This window comes from Netta rufina (assembly GCF_964035555.1).
Source record: "Netta rufina genome assembly, chromosome: 6".
NCBI classification, from domain to species: domain Eukaryota; kingdom Metazoa; phylum Chordata; class Aves; order Anseriformes; family Anatidae; genus Netta; species Netta rufina.
Genome location: NC_140129.1, coordinates 23,699,051 through 23,713,148, shown reverse-complemented (window position 1 = coordinate 23,713,148; position 14,098 = coordinate 23,699,051). Strand labels below are relative to the sequence as shown.

Below are 14,098 nucleotides of genomic sequence, written 5' to 3'. Positions count from 1 at the left end.
GACCTTGTTTTCATTTCCTGTATCTTTTCTGTGTATAGAGGTAATGACTCAACTCTTTCATGCTTATCCTTACTGTCATATTCACATTAACATTACATGCAAAATTTACAGTGCCATGAGTTTGGACAAGGGGAAACTTTTTCTGCAAAATGTCTGGTATACATCAGTGGAAGTAGGTTTTTGATGTGCTTATCCTGTTATTGTGTTCTTTTTCTAGGTGGGTGAGATAATAAAGATCATGAAAGCATACATCAACATGATAGTGAAGAAACGATGCAGCGTCAAGTCAGCCACCAGTGTGGACAGTCACGCTAGCGTCTGGACTAGGTGATACGAACGAACTGCCATGAGAGAGAGGCAGTTGTTTAATGATTGGTATTTGCAACTTGCCAGCACAAGTGTAGCAAAGATGTTTTTAAGAACTCTACTTGACTGACTACTGTATTTAAGAGCTGAAGTGGCATCTGCAGTACCATAGGATTTGCACTTCTGCCTAAAGACATTGAACAGTAACAACTGTTGTTGTTGAATATTAACGGCCCAAAACTTGTTTTCCCTTGCTTGTCTGATGAACAATGTACCTTAAAGAAGCAAAGTCAGAAGCATCCTCCTTCTGCCTGTCCCCTCTGCTGCTTTCACAAGTACCTGTCATACTGGCAGAAAAAAATCACAAGAATCTGCACTACAGGAGGCAGAGTTAAGCTTCCTTATGAATTTCCAACATGCAAACATCTGGGATCAGGGGATCACAGCACAGTCTGCTAGGAGAATATTTGGTTTTTTATTTATTTTGTAGGTAGCTCCGAAATAAGTCACTCTGGAGTTTTCTCTTTGGGATATACTAATGATCTCATCTGGTCTTAAAAGAAAATATCTTTTTTGTAATTGAAGCCAAACAGTCCAATAAAGAGGTCAAACCCTACACGAGAGACCATTAAACAAACAAACAAAAACACCTGAGGAGAGTTGTTACCTTCTAACAGAAGTTCACGGGTACATGACTGTAAAAAATGGCACTTTAAGTAAAAATTCTAAATACTCAAACATAGAAGAAAGTCCAGGGGAATAGTACCACTGAAATATATCATCAGGTACCATTTTGGTAATTCTAAGTAGCACCTGTTACCTAAGAATTAATGATTGCCTTTTCACAGCCCAGAAGGCAAGATTGATGTAGTTGCATTACCAGAAAAGCTGTTCCTGACAAATTCCAAGTTTCAGATGGAGGTCAGACGTTTTTATGGCCAGCAGCCTACCTGCATTAAGTTCCTTATTTCACTAGATGGGATTTTAGGATGACGGAAACCCCTGAACATTAGCTTTAAATGAACAGTTTCATACTGAGTGAAGAGATGCCTAGATAAATTCTTATAGGCAATAATTCAATTCCTTTGTACTACTGTAAGCAGATGCCAAGTCCTTCATTCTCTGCTGAGTTCTAATTGGAACTGCTCCCATCACCAAATCTCAATATCCTCTTTGAGTCTCTCTTAGGTCCCTAGACATCAGCAAATATATATATATATATAAATGCTTCTTGTAGGTTTTTATAGCCATTTGTAATTTGAAGAAGCAACTTTTTTTTTTCCTTCTCAGTGAAAGATGACAGTCATCTTCAATCTCCTGATTTCATTGTTTAAAACAATATTTGGTATTGTTAGTCGCATCACAAATTGGTTGCATTGGCAATCAAGAAACCTTGTGGCTAGGCCGTCATTTTCTACAACCCCTGTCATGTCAAGTCCCGAAATGCAAAGGCCCATTCAGTTTCCTAATGAAACTATAGAGCTGTGTGTGTGATGTGGACCTTGTTGCAGGTTTGTTTAAAATCAGATGTTTGTATTTCTGAAGAAGTGTCAGCTTAAGGCCTGTTAGCTATAAAATAGAAATTTCATAGACAAGAAAACTAGGAGTCAGTATGCAACAGGTTCAGTTTAAATTAATCTTCAAGTTGTGCCATTTCACTAATACTGTCATGTAACACTACAGTTTTGAGGCTGACAATGCAAGAAAAAACACAGTGCATAATCTGTGCTTTTCTCACACAATACACTGCAGCATGTGCAAACACCCTGTCCACCTGCCACACATCGAGCCTAAGAGGATAGCCACTACTGTATATTATACTTTCAACTGGAGTTTTGCCTTAAATAGCTTTACTGAAGGATCGTACAAACATCCACTTTTTATCACAAAGAATAAAAAGATGGCCAGGTCACAAGTGAGAGAGAACAGGAATGCAGAGGCAACCTGAAAAGTAACACTTTGTATTGGTCCGTACACTGACTAGATCTCTATGTATCAGAATAGCCTTGATTATCCCTGTCCTAACTCTGCACTATTTCTGTTCTGGCTCTTGGGTTGCTGCAGGCAGCTTGAACCCACTTGGGAATGTAACTCCCATTAGTATTTGTTGTAATTTTGCTCATTTCTATTACAGAATTCCTTCTGCTGTCTTTTTTAATTTGTAACTGGCTTTACAAGATGAAAGTTTAATAAATTATTGGATTGCACAGGCTGTATTCACTCTCAGACATTGTGTGCTCATGTTAAGGTGTTTACTCAGTGATCTAATACTCAGAACTTGTAAGTAAAAAGGAGGTATCAATGTTATGAGTGGGAAATAGCCCTTCTCTCGGGAGAGAAATTTGCCTCTGTGGCAAATAACAGAATGCAATTTGCCACTACAAGGTGTGAGGTTTGTTTCCAGGTTCTGCTGCTCACTCAGGGGCTGGTTTTCACCCAAGGGCACATCACTGAAGCAGTAAATCTGCATAGGAACAGCTGAGCCGTCAGCTATACAGACTATGCTCTAGCAAACCACAGGTTTAGAAGTCCACAGGTATGGAAACAATGCAGTGATGCACAGTCCCCATCAACGTGCCCTTATACATCCGTTGGCCAGGTGCTCTGAGAGCCCTCTGGGACCCTGGAAATCACTCTATGCAAGGGGAGGTTTAGGTTGGAAATTAGGTGACATTTTTCCTCAGGAAGAGTAGTCAGAGATTGGAATGGGTTGCCCAGGGAGGTGGTGGAATCACCATCCCTGGGGATGTTCAAGGAAAGGCTGGACCTGGTGATTAGCGACATGGTTTGGTGGATGACATTGGTAGTAGGGTGATGGTTGGACCAGATGATCTTGGAGGTCTTTTCCAACCTTCATGATTATAGGATTCTGTGAATTTTACTACCAACGGTTCACAGATTTTCAGTTTCTTCATGTTTAACACCTTGTGTAGTCTTTACAGCTCCTTACTGTAGATGGAAACTGCCTCTGTTTACTTCAGCAGTTGCTTTTCTTTCCTCAGCTGTTGCACATCCCTGCCTGTAATCGCCCAACCACTTGGTCTCTCCTTCCTTTCTGCTTAGTAAGCCCCAAACACAGGCAGCTCCCCCTTGTTTGGACGGGTGTTGGGGACAGTGCCAGAACCGAACACGCACCTCTTATCCCACAGCCCTCCCTGGAACACCCCATACACGCTAAAACCCCTTTAGGCAGCCCCAGGCCCTCCATGTCACCCCTCAGCCAGGCAACCACTGTACACCCTCTGCGCCTGCGCGGCGCCTGCCGCCATTTTGGGCGCTGCCTCAGCGGCCCGCCCAGGGGCCGTCCCTCGGCCGAGGCGGCCCCTGGGGGGAGTCCCGCAGCCCCCGGGCGTTCCTCGGGTTCCTCGTATCGGCGCCCCGCGGTGGGGTTGCGGGGCTGCTCGTCCTGCGCCTCTCAGGCTGGTGGCTGCGGGTGGTGCTTCCCGGTCTCCTTCCCCGGCAGCTGGTTTGCAGGCTTCTGTGCCCGGTGGTGAGTTTATCTGGCGGTGCGCTCGCCAGTGGTGCCCTAGTGGTGTTTGTCGGGTAACTCGGAGCTTTTCTGTCTGCCAGTGCTGGTGCTTACACGTTAACTCTACGCCACAGCTTAAGTAGTACTATACTTTCTCAAGTACTTGTATCTAGGGTGTCTGCAGGTGGCTAGTCACAGCTCTGGAGGCTGCAGGCACAGCCAGGTGTTCAGCGTAAGGCAGAGGCTGTGCGAGGTGGATGGGCAAAACCTGTGAGGGACAGGGCAACAGGCACAGCACAGAAGAGGTGTGAAGCACAACAGCAGCCGCAGGAGATAAGACACAGCAGAAAGTTCAGGAGCTCAGCCCCTTTCCTCAAAGTAGCTCCTGAGCCAAGTCCTGGGTAAATGTGCCCGTGTATTACCTGTATACATGTAACTTACACTCTCCCTTGCAACACAGTGCCCCAATGCCCATACCATGCTTGGGCCAATGAAAAAGGCCAATGAAGCAGCAGGCAGTGCAGATGCTAACAGGGATGTCATTCAGCCATGCACAATCATGCAGGCGTATTTGTGAGTTCATCTGAATCAATGGCTTTGTAAGGTTAATCTGAATAGGCATACAATGCTTGCTGCGTTTTACAGAGTATAAGAAGTGTTGCATTTTTGCTTAAACATTCATTCTATATCGTCTGTTAAAGGGGAACAATGACACAGGGCATATGGAAAGAGAAGCTAAGAGAAAGCAGGAGTAGAAAGAGCTCTCTTAGAGTTAATGCAAGTGCCCTGAGATACAGCATGCAGGAAAAGATCTTTGTTCTCACAAAAAAAAAAAAAAAAATATGCACGTTAAGGGGCCAATATAATGAAGAAAGCACATTTTGGAATAATTATTTTCTATCACTGAAATGCCACTTTCTTAAAAGTTACCATAGAGAAAATTATTATATTTATGCTGAAAAGGAGCAAAGCTACCAACCAGCCATCGTTCTGATTGCATTTCTTTCTGCACTGCAAATAGAAATCCAGGACTTGCAGTCTGTGTTGCATTACCGTGTAATCACAAGTATATGTACCTCATCTGGTATTTCCCTAACCCTGCCCCTGCCAAGTTCTGTCAAAAAGCTTAGTTACTGGCAGATATTACAATAGTAGGCATAGGCATTTTCAATGTGAAAATACGATAAAGGGATTAAAACAAGATAGTGGCGTTAATGCTGTGCAGCATTTGCAAGTTAATTTCGTATCAATAGTGAAATCATGTTTTGTAGTGCTTTGTCAATTGCCAGTTTTAAAACTCTTCAGATCTAAATGGGAGAAGTCCATTACAGTGACAACTGAATTTGTCTTTTGTGTACCTGATTGCCTGCTTTTCCTAAGCTTAGTTCTTTAATTTTGCTCATAGTTCTCTATCAAAGTCCGTTACATAAGTTGGTCAATAAGAACTTGCATTTTCTTGACAACAGAATGAATTGCGGCTTTTCGGTACTTAATGGGGACTTATAAAAAAGATGGAGAGCAACTCTTTGCTCGGTCAGATATTGACAGGACAAGGGGGAACTAAGAGGGGAGATTATGATTAGAGATCAGGAGGAATTTCTTCACTCAGATGGTGGTGAGGCACTGGAGCAGGTTGCCCAGAGGTTGTGGATGCTTCATCCCTTGAAGTGTTCAAGACTGGGTTGGATGAGGCCCTGAGCAACCTGATTGAGTGGGTGGTGTCCCTGCCCACGACAGGGGTTTGGAATTGGATGATCCTTAAGGTCCCTTCCAACCCAAACCAGTCTGATTCTATGAATCAGACAAACTTTTATGAATATGGGGGTTACACTGTGCTCCATACACGGAGCAACAACGCCTGCATAAAGCGTCCAAACTGTAATTCTGACTTTCAGCAACACATATTGTAAATGTGGTCTTTATTTGCAACCACCAAATATAGATATGTGTGTGTATATATATATGTGTGTATATATGTATAATCACTGACAGGCCATGCAATTTATTTCCGCCATTCAAAAATGTTTGGATGTGTAACGTATGTCCAGAGCAATGAGCAGATGGTACATTTGGTTTAAAAAATAAGAAGGAAAAAAAATGATAGAAAGTGCAATAAATGTATCAGAGCCAGTGTTCGTGCATAAGCATTTGTGGTTGATAGCTGCATGAGTTAAGTTACTGACACAGAAACTGTGTTAAAGTGAAAATGATGGTTGGTCCAGTGTCAGGTGCAGTTTAACCTTTCTGTGACAGAGGATTTGGTGAGAGATGCTTCAGAGACTGTGCAAAAATCAGGAATAGTAACCAAAGCTGCTGCTCCATTTGCTATGGGTCTTTCCATAGGAGTAAGGTCTTCAGTTGTAACAGGACTGTGATGTGCACGTCAGGTCATAGGTGTGCAAAAACCTCTGTGCATTTAGCTGAAGCTGTATCGTTTTTGTGTTGAACTACCGCAGTCCAGCTGACAGTCTGTGCTTTAAGATGTCTTCCCACTTCCACCGCTGTGTGACCTGGGGAATATACTTTGTTTTTGTGTTTCTGTTTCCCTGCTCGTCCTTTGTCTTCAGTTCTTACATTAATTCTTTTGAGGCAATTGACCATGTTCATAGTTGTGCATAACAGGGTGTTTCTCCCAGCAAGGCACTGCCTGTAGCTAGTAACATTGCCCTCTGGCCAGATGTGGGATTTTAGGGGTCTGGAATTCAGAGTTTCAGGTGATACTTAAAATGAACACAGCTCATGCTTAAATTGCAACTGTCACAAGGTTGGAGGTATTTTAACTTTGCCTCCATTTTATGGGGAATTGTGCTAGGAGCCCTTATAAACTGCATTAGAGCTAAGCTGTTCTAAGCTGTTCTAAGCTGTACCTTGATTTAAAAACAAAGGCACAGAGGAATGTTGCCTTTCTGGGCAAACCTTATCCGTGTAAAAACTATCTGTTTTAATTGTGATCACAGTTCCTGTGCTATGTGCTTTTTTTATGCAGTGATTAATAAGCTGTACCTTAGCTCTGATAACTGCTTCCATGGAAATAAAACCAGTGTAAGCAGTTTAGTGTTTTATTTAACTTTATTCTTTCAGTAACAATACTGCTAAATAATTTTCCTATATATTTCAAATAAAGTGGGTTATTCAGCTGCACTAAGGCAGTTGTGCTTGTTCAAATAAGAATCACCAGTGATTAGACAACTTGGGTATGATAAAACAAACACGAGAAGAGGGGCCTTGCAAAATTATTTACATCATCCATAAGAATAAAATATACAAATATTTGGTTTTATTATAAAAAGGATATAGTCATTTGTTGGGTAATTAGGATTTTATCACTAATTTCAATTTCAGACTCGCACCTAAAAATTTTCAAAGTATAAACACCTATAAAACTAGTAAATCTGAAAACATGAATTTGTAAATATTTTTCCCCAATTATTATTGTTGTTAGAAAAGGACAATAAAACACCACTTTTAAAGTTTGTTAACTTAGAAATTGTTTGGCAAAGCATTTATGCTTATAAGCTAAAACAAGATGACAGGCACCAGGGTTTATATTTCACACTTCTGGAACCAAGGAGGCTTAAGAAGGGAGGTGGGGATTATTTTCATTACATAGTAACTAGCATCAAGAAAGAAGAAAGAAAACGTCCACAATTGTGCCTAAGTACCAAAACAATGAAAGTGCTTATTTCTTCATCAGCAAACTAAAACAATGTTTCCTTTACTATGCCCCTTCACTCTATTTTAACAGGCTCTAAAGTGATATCTACAGAAAGTTCTCTATTTCTCAGTACAGATGATAAACACCTGCTTATCAAAATAGTGCAAAAAGGAACAAAGAAAAGTGCTGTCAACGTAAGTAAACCGCAGGGAAAAAAACGCAGCTGAATGTTATGACCTTGCAATGTTGCTTTAGAGAAATCAGTAGTACGCTTTTTCAGCATGTCAGACCAAATGTATTCCTATTTCCCATATCACACCATCATTAGATGGGGAATGGATTTGGTCTTTTGCATATACTCCTTCATAAAAGTAGCCGTGTCTGTTCTGACTTTCGTACTGCACGTTTAAGAAGTCTAATGACTTCCGAAACAGTCAAATCACTAGAATAACATTTACAATGCTGTCTTCCCTTTTTCCCTTTATAACTTTCTTCGGAGTGCATAGAAAAGGCCACAGTGACACATTCCATACAAAAATCAAGTTTAAGTTTTATGTAAAATACTCAAGTATTTTTAGCATTTACATACGCAACTTAATTTACCATACATTCTTTCTCACTCCTTCCTTATATCTTTATCTTATTTCTTGGACAGACAACAGATATTTCACCTTATATAGTAAAGCATTTAACCCTAGTATAAACAAGAGCATTACTGGAGGTACAATGTCAGGAGCATCTTGTTACAGAACATGGAACACCATCACTGCAAACTCCTGTCCTCAGGTGTCACAGTGCAACAGATCATAAAATGGAGGTCTTTTCCCTGTTTTATCCACAAGAAAATCACTCGGGTCTAACTCCAGAGTAGTTTGAAGACAAGCTAGAGTGTGATAGATCTTCCTCTAAATACTACTCTAGGTGCAGTTTTCTTAATGTTTGTCTTAATCAATGCTTAGCTCTAGATACTGATTTTCACTGTAAACATTTCTGCTATTTGTGCTTTTAAAACTTTGTGAAAGGACTTGTAAAAAGAAACTGAATAATTTACTTGACAGTTATATCACAGGATAAAACACAACATTGATGCCTTTGCTTTTATAAGGCTAAGGTTTTTAATTATGTCTTGAGTTTTGCTTGTGCTTGCAGTTAGCCCTTAGCGGGTAGTTTTGCTACTCCTGCTACCTTTGGGGGATAAGATTAGTTACTTGCCAGCTTGCCAGTCTCAGACTTTTAAAATATTCTACATTTATTTAATTTACTCGTAGATAGCATGGCTTTAGTGCAGGGTATTCCCTATAATTCTTTGCTCAAAATGTGCATTCTGCATTCTAAGATTCTTATCTCACCATTATAACATGGTTTTTTTCATGACTTCGAGGGGAAAAAGTAGCAGTATGATCTTCCTCCACTACAACAAGAAAATTTAAAGTCTAGTTGGATGGGAAAGAATGCTTAGTTGTCTTATAACTCCTTTCTCCCCTACTGTATCAAAATTTGTAATAGCTTTCTAGAAAAGTTGCTACACAAAAATGGCTTGTCTCCTATTTATAGTCTTTGTGCTAGCTGCTACAGGGTAAATCCAGTGCTAGCTATCAAAATGTTACATCATTTGGCCTGAAGTTATTGAGTGAAAATTGTACAAAAGTGACAGAATTCATGTAGCAATTTTACATGCATTCAATACGGTGATGTTGCATAAGTACTATTGGCACAAATTATTTCATTAAAAAACGTTTTCCAGTAAAGAGAAGGAAAATAATATTCTAAATTAAAATATATTACAGAACTCCAGAACCCTTGTACCTTAAACTGAGGCCAAATGTAAATGGGCTTGAAGAAAAATTGCACGCTTGTATAAAAGAATTTAGCCCCCATGAATAGCCTTATTACTTTTTCAAAAAGAAGTAACAAAACATCAAGTAGTTCATTCCTTGTGGCTTCACACAGTGAAGTTCATGCTAAATTGCCTAGAAGGAACAGGTTCTCAATAGCTATCTTTTGTGAACACATCATCAGTTTCATCATCATTCATCCCTCTTTGGTAACGTACTGAAGAGAAGGCACTCCAGTGAAGACGCTTCTTTTTGTAGAGAAACCACACTAATCCGACAGCGAAGACTAGGATAATTAACAGGGCAAATGCTACAGCCACCCCAGTATGATTAGAACCTGTAACAGAACAAAAAAATTATTGTTACTTAAAGAGTTTTGGTAAGAATATTGCTTTCATGGGGTTGGTGCTTAGGTAGCTATACACTAAATACATTTATGTAGGAGTCATTTAGCTGGAGTAAAGGCAAACTGTTTCAACGTATTAATAGACTTCACCTTATCAACTGGAAGTTAGGTTCTCATGTGAATCAGTATTTGTCTATTTTGATTAATCTGCTTAATGCTCAAGTGATTGCTTCCTTTTCTGGACAGAGCAGAATGTGAGGAATTAACATGAGGCCTGAGTTTTTTGTTTGTTTGTTTTTGTGTTTTTTTCTGGAGCTGTGCGACCATTTTCAGAAGCTTCCTCCTTGAAACACAATCCTCCTTGAAAACAATCTGCAGTACCTGTTTACCCAGCTTCTCTTACAAGCAGAAGTCTTTCTGTACCTACCTGTATGGACTCGCCCATGAAAGACACCCTCTGGTAAGAACTAAAAACACAGGAACTACTCTATGCTGTCTCTTAAGTGCGAATTTCAATTCTCTCCCTTACCCTATTATAAGTGGACAGTGGGAGCCGGGAGAAGTAAATTTCTAAAGAATTTGTCCTTTGTTTCTCATCAGTATACTGTCTTAGCTGAATGTAGTTTTATGACAGAACAGTCACAGAAGGCTCTTGTTTAAGGCAGAGCTACTTGATAGGTTCTTGTGAGGTTTGCACTTTTTTTTTTTTTTAATTTAAGAGACTTCCCCCACCACAAAAAGAATATCCTGAATGTAGTCACTACAGTGTTAAGTCTCTGCTAAAAATCAATTTTTCCATACCTAAAGGAGCTTTACAAACCACTCTGCTTTGGCTACGACTGCAGTCAACTTTGGACCATGTGCCAGTTGTGGACAGGATAACACTGCATTTTTCATTCAGTTCTGTGCTTTTGTTTTCCCAGTTGGCGTAATTAACTGATGAGCCATCAAGCCAGTACAGGGACTGATCTGTTGAGAAAAATTTGCTTAGTTAGGTCACCAAAATATCCCTTAATGTTACAATGAATGTAGCTCACAAGCTATTGAACTATTATTTTACACTGCTAAAAGAATCAGAGCTGAGAATATCTATTCTGTATATTTAAAGCAATAATTATGAACACATCACTTTTAACCACACCTCTTCTCCAGACCCGATTTGGACAGAAGCGACAGCACCACGAAGCATCAGTGAGAGCGTTGGAGAAAATGAACGTCACCGATTCCTGACTATCTCAGGTGAGCAACAGGAAGAGACTTAACACATGACAAAGTCCAAAGGGCTGTGCCCTGCTAAGTGAGGGATGCCAACCTCAGACAGGAGTTACTGTAGGCTACCACTACTACAAACTGTATTCTTATTTGAGGATTTATACATTTTTATTTACCATATGAAACACTCATGTTCATACATGGTTGCTGCTTCTTACCCTTAGAGTTCTGAGTCAGTCCAAGCCATACTTTCTTGGTGATGAGATCATTCTCCTTTATGTGTGTGCTCACAAATGCATTTTCTTCAGCATCTCCTATGGTCAGAAGTGTTGCTGAAGGATCTAAGGGGAAGAGGAAAATGGTCAGAATTGTAACTTTAGAAATTTCCATTGTGTTCGTACATTAAGCTTCCTGGGGGAACAATTACGTCAAGAAAAAAAAATAATGATCTGGGCTTCTATGATTAATTGAAGTAACCTGCAAAAGAAAGACAAACCCTCCACGCCCTAAAATACAGTGTAGTGCTACACTAGATAGCTTCAGATGACTCGTTATTCAAGCAGGTCATATGAAATAAAATGCAGTTAACTTACTGCAGGTATGGACTACCTACATGGAAGATATCAAAAGGTATATCACTGATTCAGAATTTCTAGTCTTGTTCAAGTGATAATCCCTTTTGTAAAAGGCTCAGCATTTTGTTGAATCGAGTTATTTTCTAAATCACTTGTACCTCATTTTTTTTTTTTTTTATATACAGTGTTAAATTAAGGAGTAAGAGGAAGGAAAAGGTACACTGGAGTTGAGACCCAGTGTACCCATTCTTTACCACTATATGCAAATATAAGCCAGAAGCTTAATTTAGGGAAAGATTACTTTCTCTTTGAGCCACCAGGGCAGGCTGAGTAGAAAGGTGAATTCAGAACTGGGTCTATTTGCACCTTTTCTTTTTTTTCCCTCCTACATAGTGGGTTTAACATTATATCATATGATTACAGAAGTTGCGACAGTCACTACCTTCTAAACTAAGGTGATCAAAGATTCTGTACATGCAGTTGCTTAACATTGTCTTTTGTGATACAATCCCCACATAGCTTATCAAACAGGAGAGATTCCTTTAATTTGACAGAAAAAGTGTTTTTTAGTAACATCTATAATGTATATTATCTATAATCTTTGGACTATTTGATAGGGATATCTGCAGGCAACTAATGAAAGCATATGTGTAAGAAAGCACTGCTAAAAGCACTAACTTTATTTCTAAAAAAAGTTATTTGTATAAAATAAAAATTTTCTTTCAAACTGTAAACCTTAAGTTTCTGAATCCTCCATGAATGAATATCTGCATTTTCTTTGCAGATATCCATGTGCCAACCAAATTGTCAGCACACTACAGAGTTTTATCAAGGGCCTTAATCAGATGTTCAAAGGTAAAGCTACCTATTAGTTTTCCTAAATAAAAGAAGGATAGCTGAAAAGCTGAAGCATAGCCAGTGTATGGCTTTCATTCTTGTTTTTAATTCTTTTGGTATAATAGACTAATTACAGATTGTAATGTGATAAAGAGTCTACACATACTCAGTTTCTGGCAGACTTTCTTAGCATCTTCCGCATTATATACTGAAAAATTGTAGAACGCCATGTCAAATGCGTAACAATGATCCTTATACTGTATCCACTGTAGTGTTCCACTAATTTGCGGGCATCCTGGGGCTTGGCTCGCTTGCTTTTGCTGTAATTGTCTCTCTGGAAAGATAAAGATATCAATGTTATTTCTGCTGCAGGAGTTTATGCAGTTTCTTTGTTGTAGTAACATGAAAGTATTAATAAGGACTACTGCTCCTACCAACATTCATTATTCAATCAGTATATTAATATTAGTATAATAATAAATAATTATATATTATACATAATTATATAATGTATTATTACATATAATAGTAATATATTTATATATAATGTAATATATATTAATGTATGGTATATAATATGTTACATTATATATAATAATCTGTAATCTATAGTATGATATATGTATAAAATATAATATATATAATATAATATTATAATGCATTGATATACTAATATAATCATATTATTAGTATGTAATTCTTCAAGTCTAGTAGAATTGTTTAAAAATGGACATAAGACAAGTCCCAAAGACTTGGGAACCTTTTTTCCCTTGCCTTTTATGGTGTTTTGAAGTTTGGTTTATGTTTGATATAGATTTGATTAAGAAAAAGATCAACACTTAAGTGTTTGTCAGAGGTGACCAGGAGAAGACAAGGATTGTTTTAGGTTTTTACCTCTAGAGAATGAGTCTCCAACATTCTATCATCCCTGCTAGACTCTTAAAAAAAAAACACGTGGTCTTTCAGCCTTTGTTTCTATCTCTAATTAAAACATGTAAAAGTAGAATACAGAAGATAACTACATAAAATGTTGGAAAGTAACACTTACTGTTTGGAGGGCTATAGCAAATGGCACCTTCAGCAACATTTGTACATTTTGTACGGTTCCAAGATCCTTTAGTATCCAACAGAACACAGTTCTCAGTAGCATTCGAGTTTTCTAATTCCCATGGATAGTAGTCAAAGTCAGTTCCATCTGACCATTCAAAATTAGCTTTACTTCCCTAATTAAAGAAAGAAAACTACAATTTTTAAGCTGCAGTACATGGTTGTGGTTTAAATCTTGTCAGTCATTAATAAGTCACGTAGCAATAGTTATCACTTGATGAGTGATAAATTAAAATTCAGATACCTCATTCTCTCAATCCAAGCAATTCTTAACATAGGAATCCTACCAGTTTGTGCAAACTGCGAAACCATAGCACCTTTCCAAGTTTAAACCCGCAGTGTGCCTTGTAATATTCTGCAGGGAATGTTTTACTTAATGTAATTCTGCTGTTCCATTTAAGCAGTCTGTCTTCCTTTCTGTGGAGATTACTAGACGTGTTGCAAACTGCTGAACCGCTGGCATGGCTGCAGTGCATAAAGCAGGCCAGGCTCAGCAATGGTTTGCAGTGTCAGCTCAAACTGTAGATACAGCGATGGAAACTCTTGACAATGAAGAGACAGTTATGAGAAGTGGAGGACCCGTTCACAATCAAAGGAGGAGCAGAAGTAGGAAAGGTAAGCATAGAAAACACACTTCTGCACTCTCTGCAGAGGACTATCCTGCCAACCAACTACCACTACAAGTTCTGGAGGCAGATTTGGGGAGTACTGTGGGAAATGGGGTTGGGACCATGTGCTTTTGCTCTCAGGACAAGC

At 39.0% G+C, this 14,098-nt stretch overlaps 2 protein-coding genes and 1 long non-coding RNA gene across 4 annotated transcripts in view; 2 read left to right on the top strand and 1 right to left on the bottom strand.

Annotated features, from left to right (window-relative positions):
• LOC311211127 (unconventional myosin-X-like) overlaps nt 1–2,518 on the top strand; it is a 59,242-nt gene extending 56,724 nt beyond the window's left edge. Inside the window, exon 34 of the mRNA XM_084289667.1 lies at nt 218–2,518. Within this exon, the coding sequence (XP_084145793.1) occupies nt 218–331 (114 nt within the window). The 3' untranslated portion in view covers nt 332–2,518. The remainder of the gene's footprint in view (nt 1–217) is intronic.
• Nucleotides 2,519–3,690: 1,172 nt separating this feature from the next.
• Nucleotides 3,691–13,951, top strand: LOC311210666. Of its 2 annotated transcripts, XR_014618542.1 has the most exons (5): nt 3,691–3,796; nt 9,927–10,071; nt 10,764–10,850; nt 12,183–12,253; nt 13,747–13,951. It is a non-coding gene; the product is annotated as an uncharacterized lncRNA (long non-coding RNA). The 2 variants fall into 2 exon arrangements; XR_014618543.1 differs by lacking the exon at nt 3,691–3,796 and having other exon boundaries at nt 9,637–10,071.
• Nucleotides 7,961–14,098, bottom strand: part of LY75 (lymphocyte antigen 75) — a 46,600-nt gene continuing 40,462 nt past the window's right edge. The window contains exons 31-35 of the mRNA XM_084288743.1: nt 13,284–13,458; nt 12,402–12,569; nt 11,042–11,164; nt 10,413–10,580; nt 7,961–9,602 (exon numbers count right to left, since the gene is read on the bottom strand). Of these exons, the coding sequence (XP_084144869.1) occupies nt 9,418–9,602; nt 10,413–10,580; nt 11,042–11,164; nt 12,402–12,569; nt 13,284–13,458 (819 nt within the window). The 3' untranslated portion in view covers nt 7,961–9,417. The remainder of the gene's footprint in view (nt 9,603–10,412; nt 10,581–11,041; nt 11,165–12,401; nt 12,570–13,283; nt 13,459–14,098) is intronic.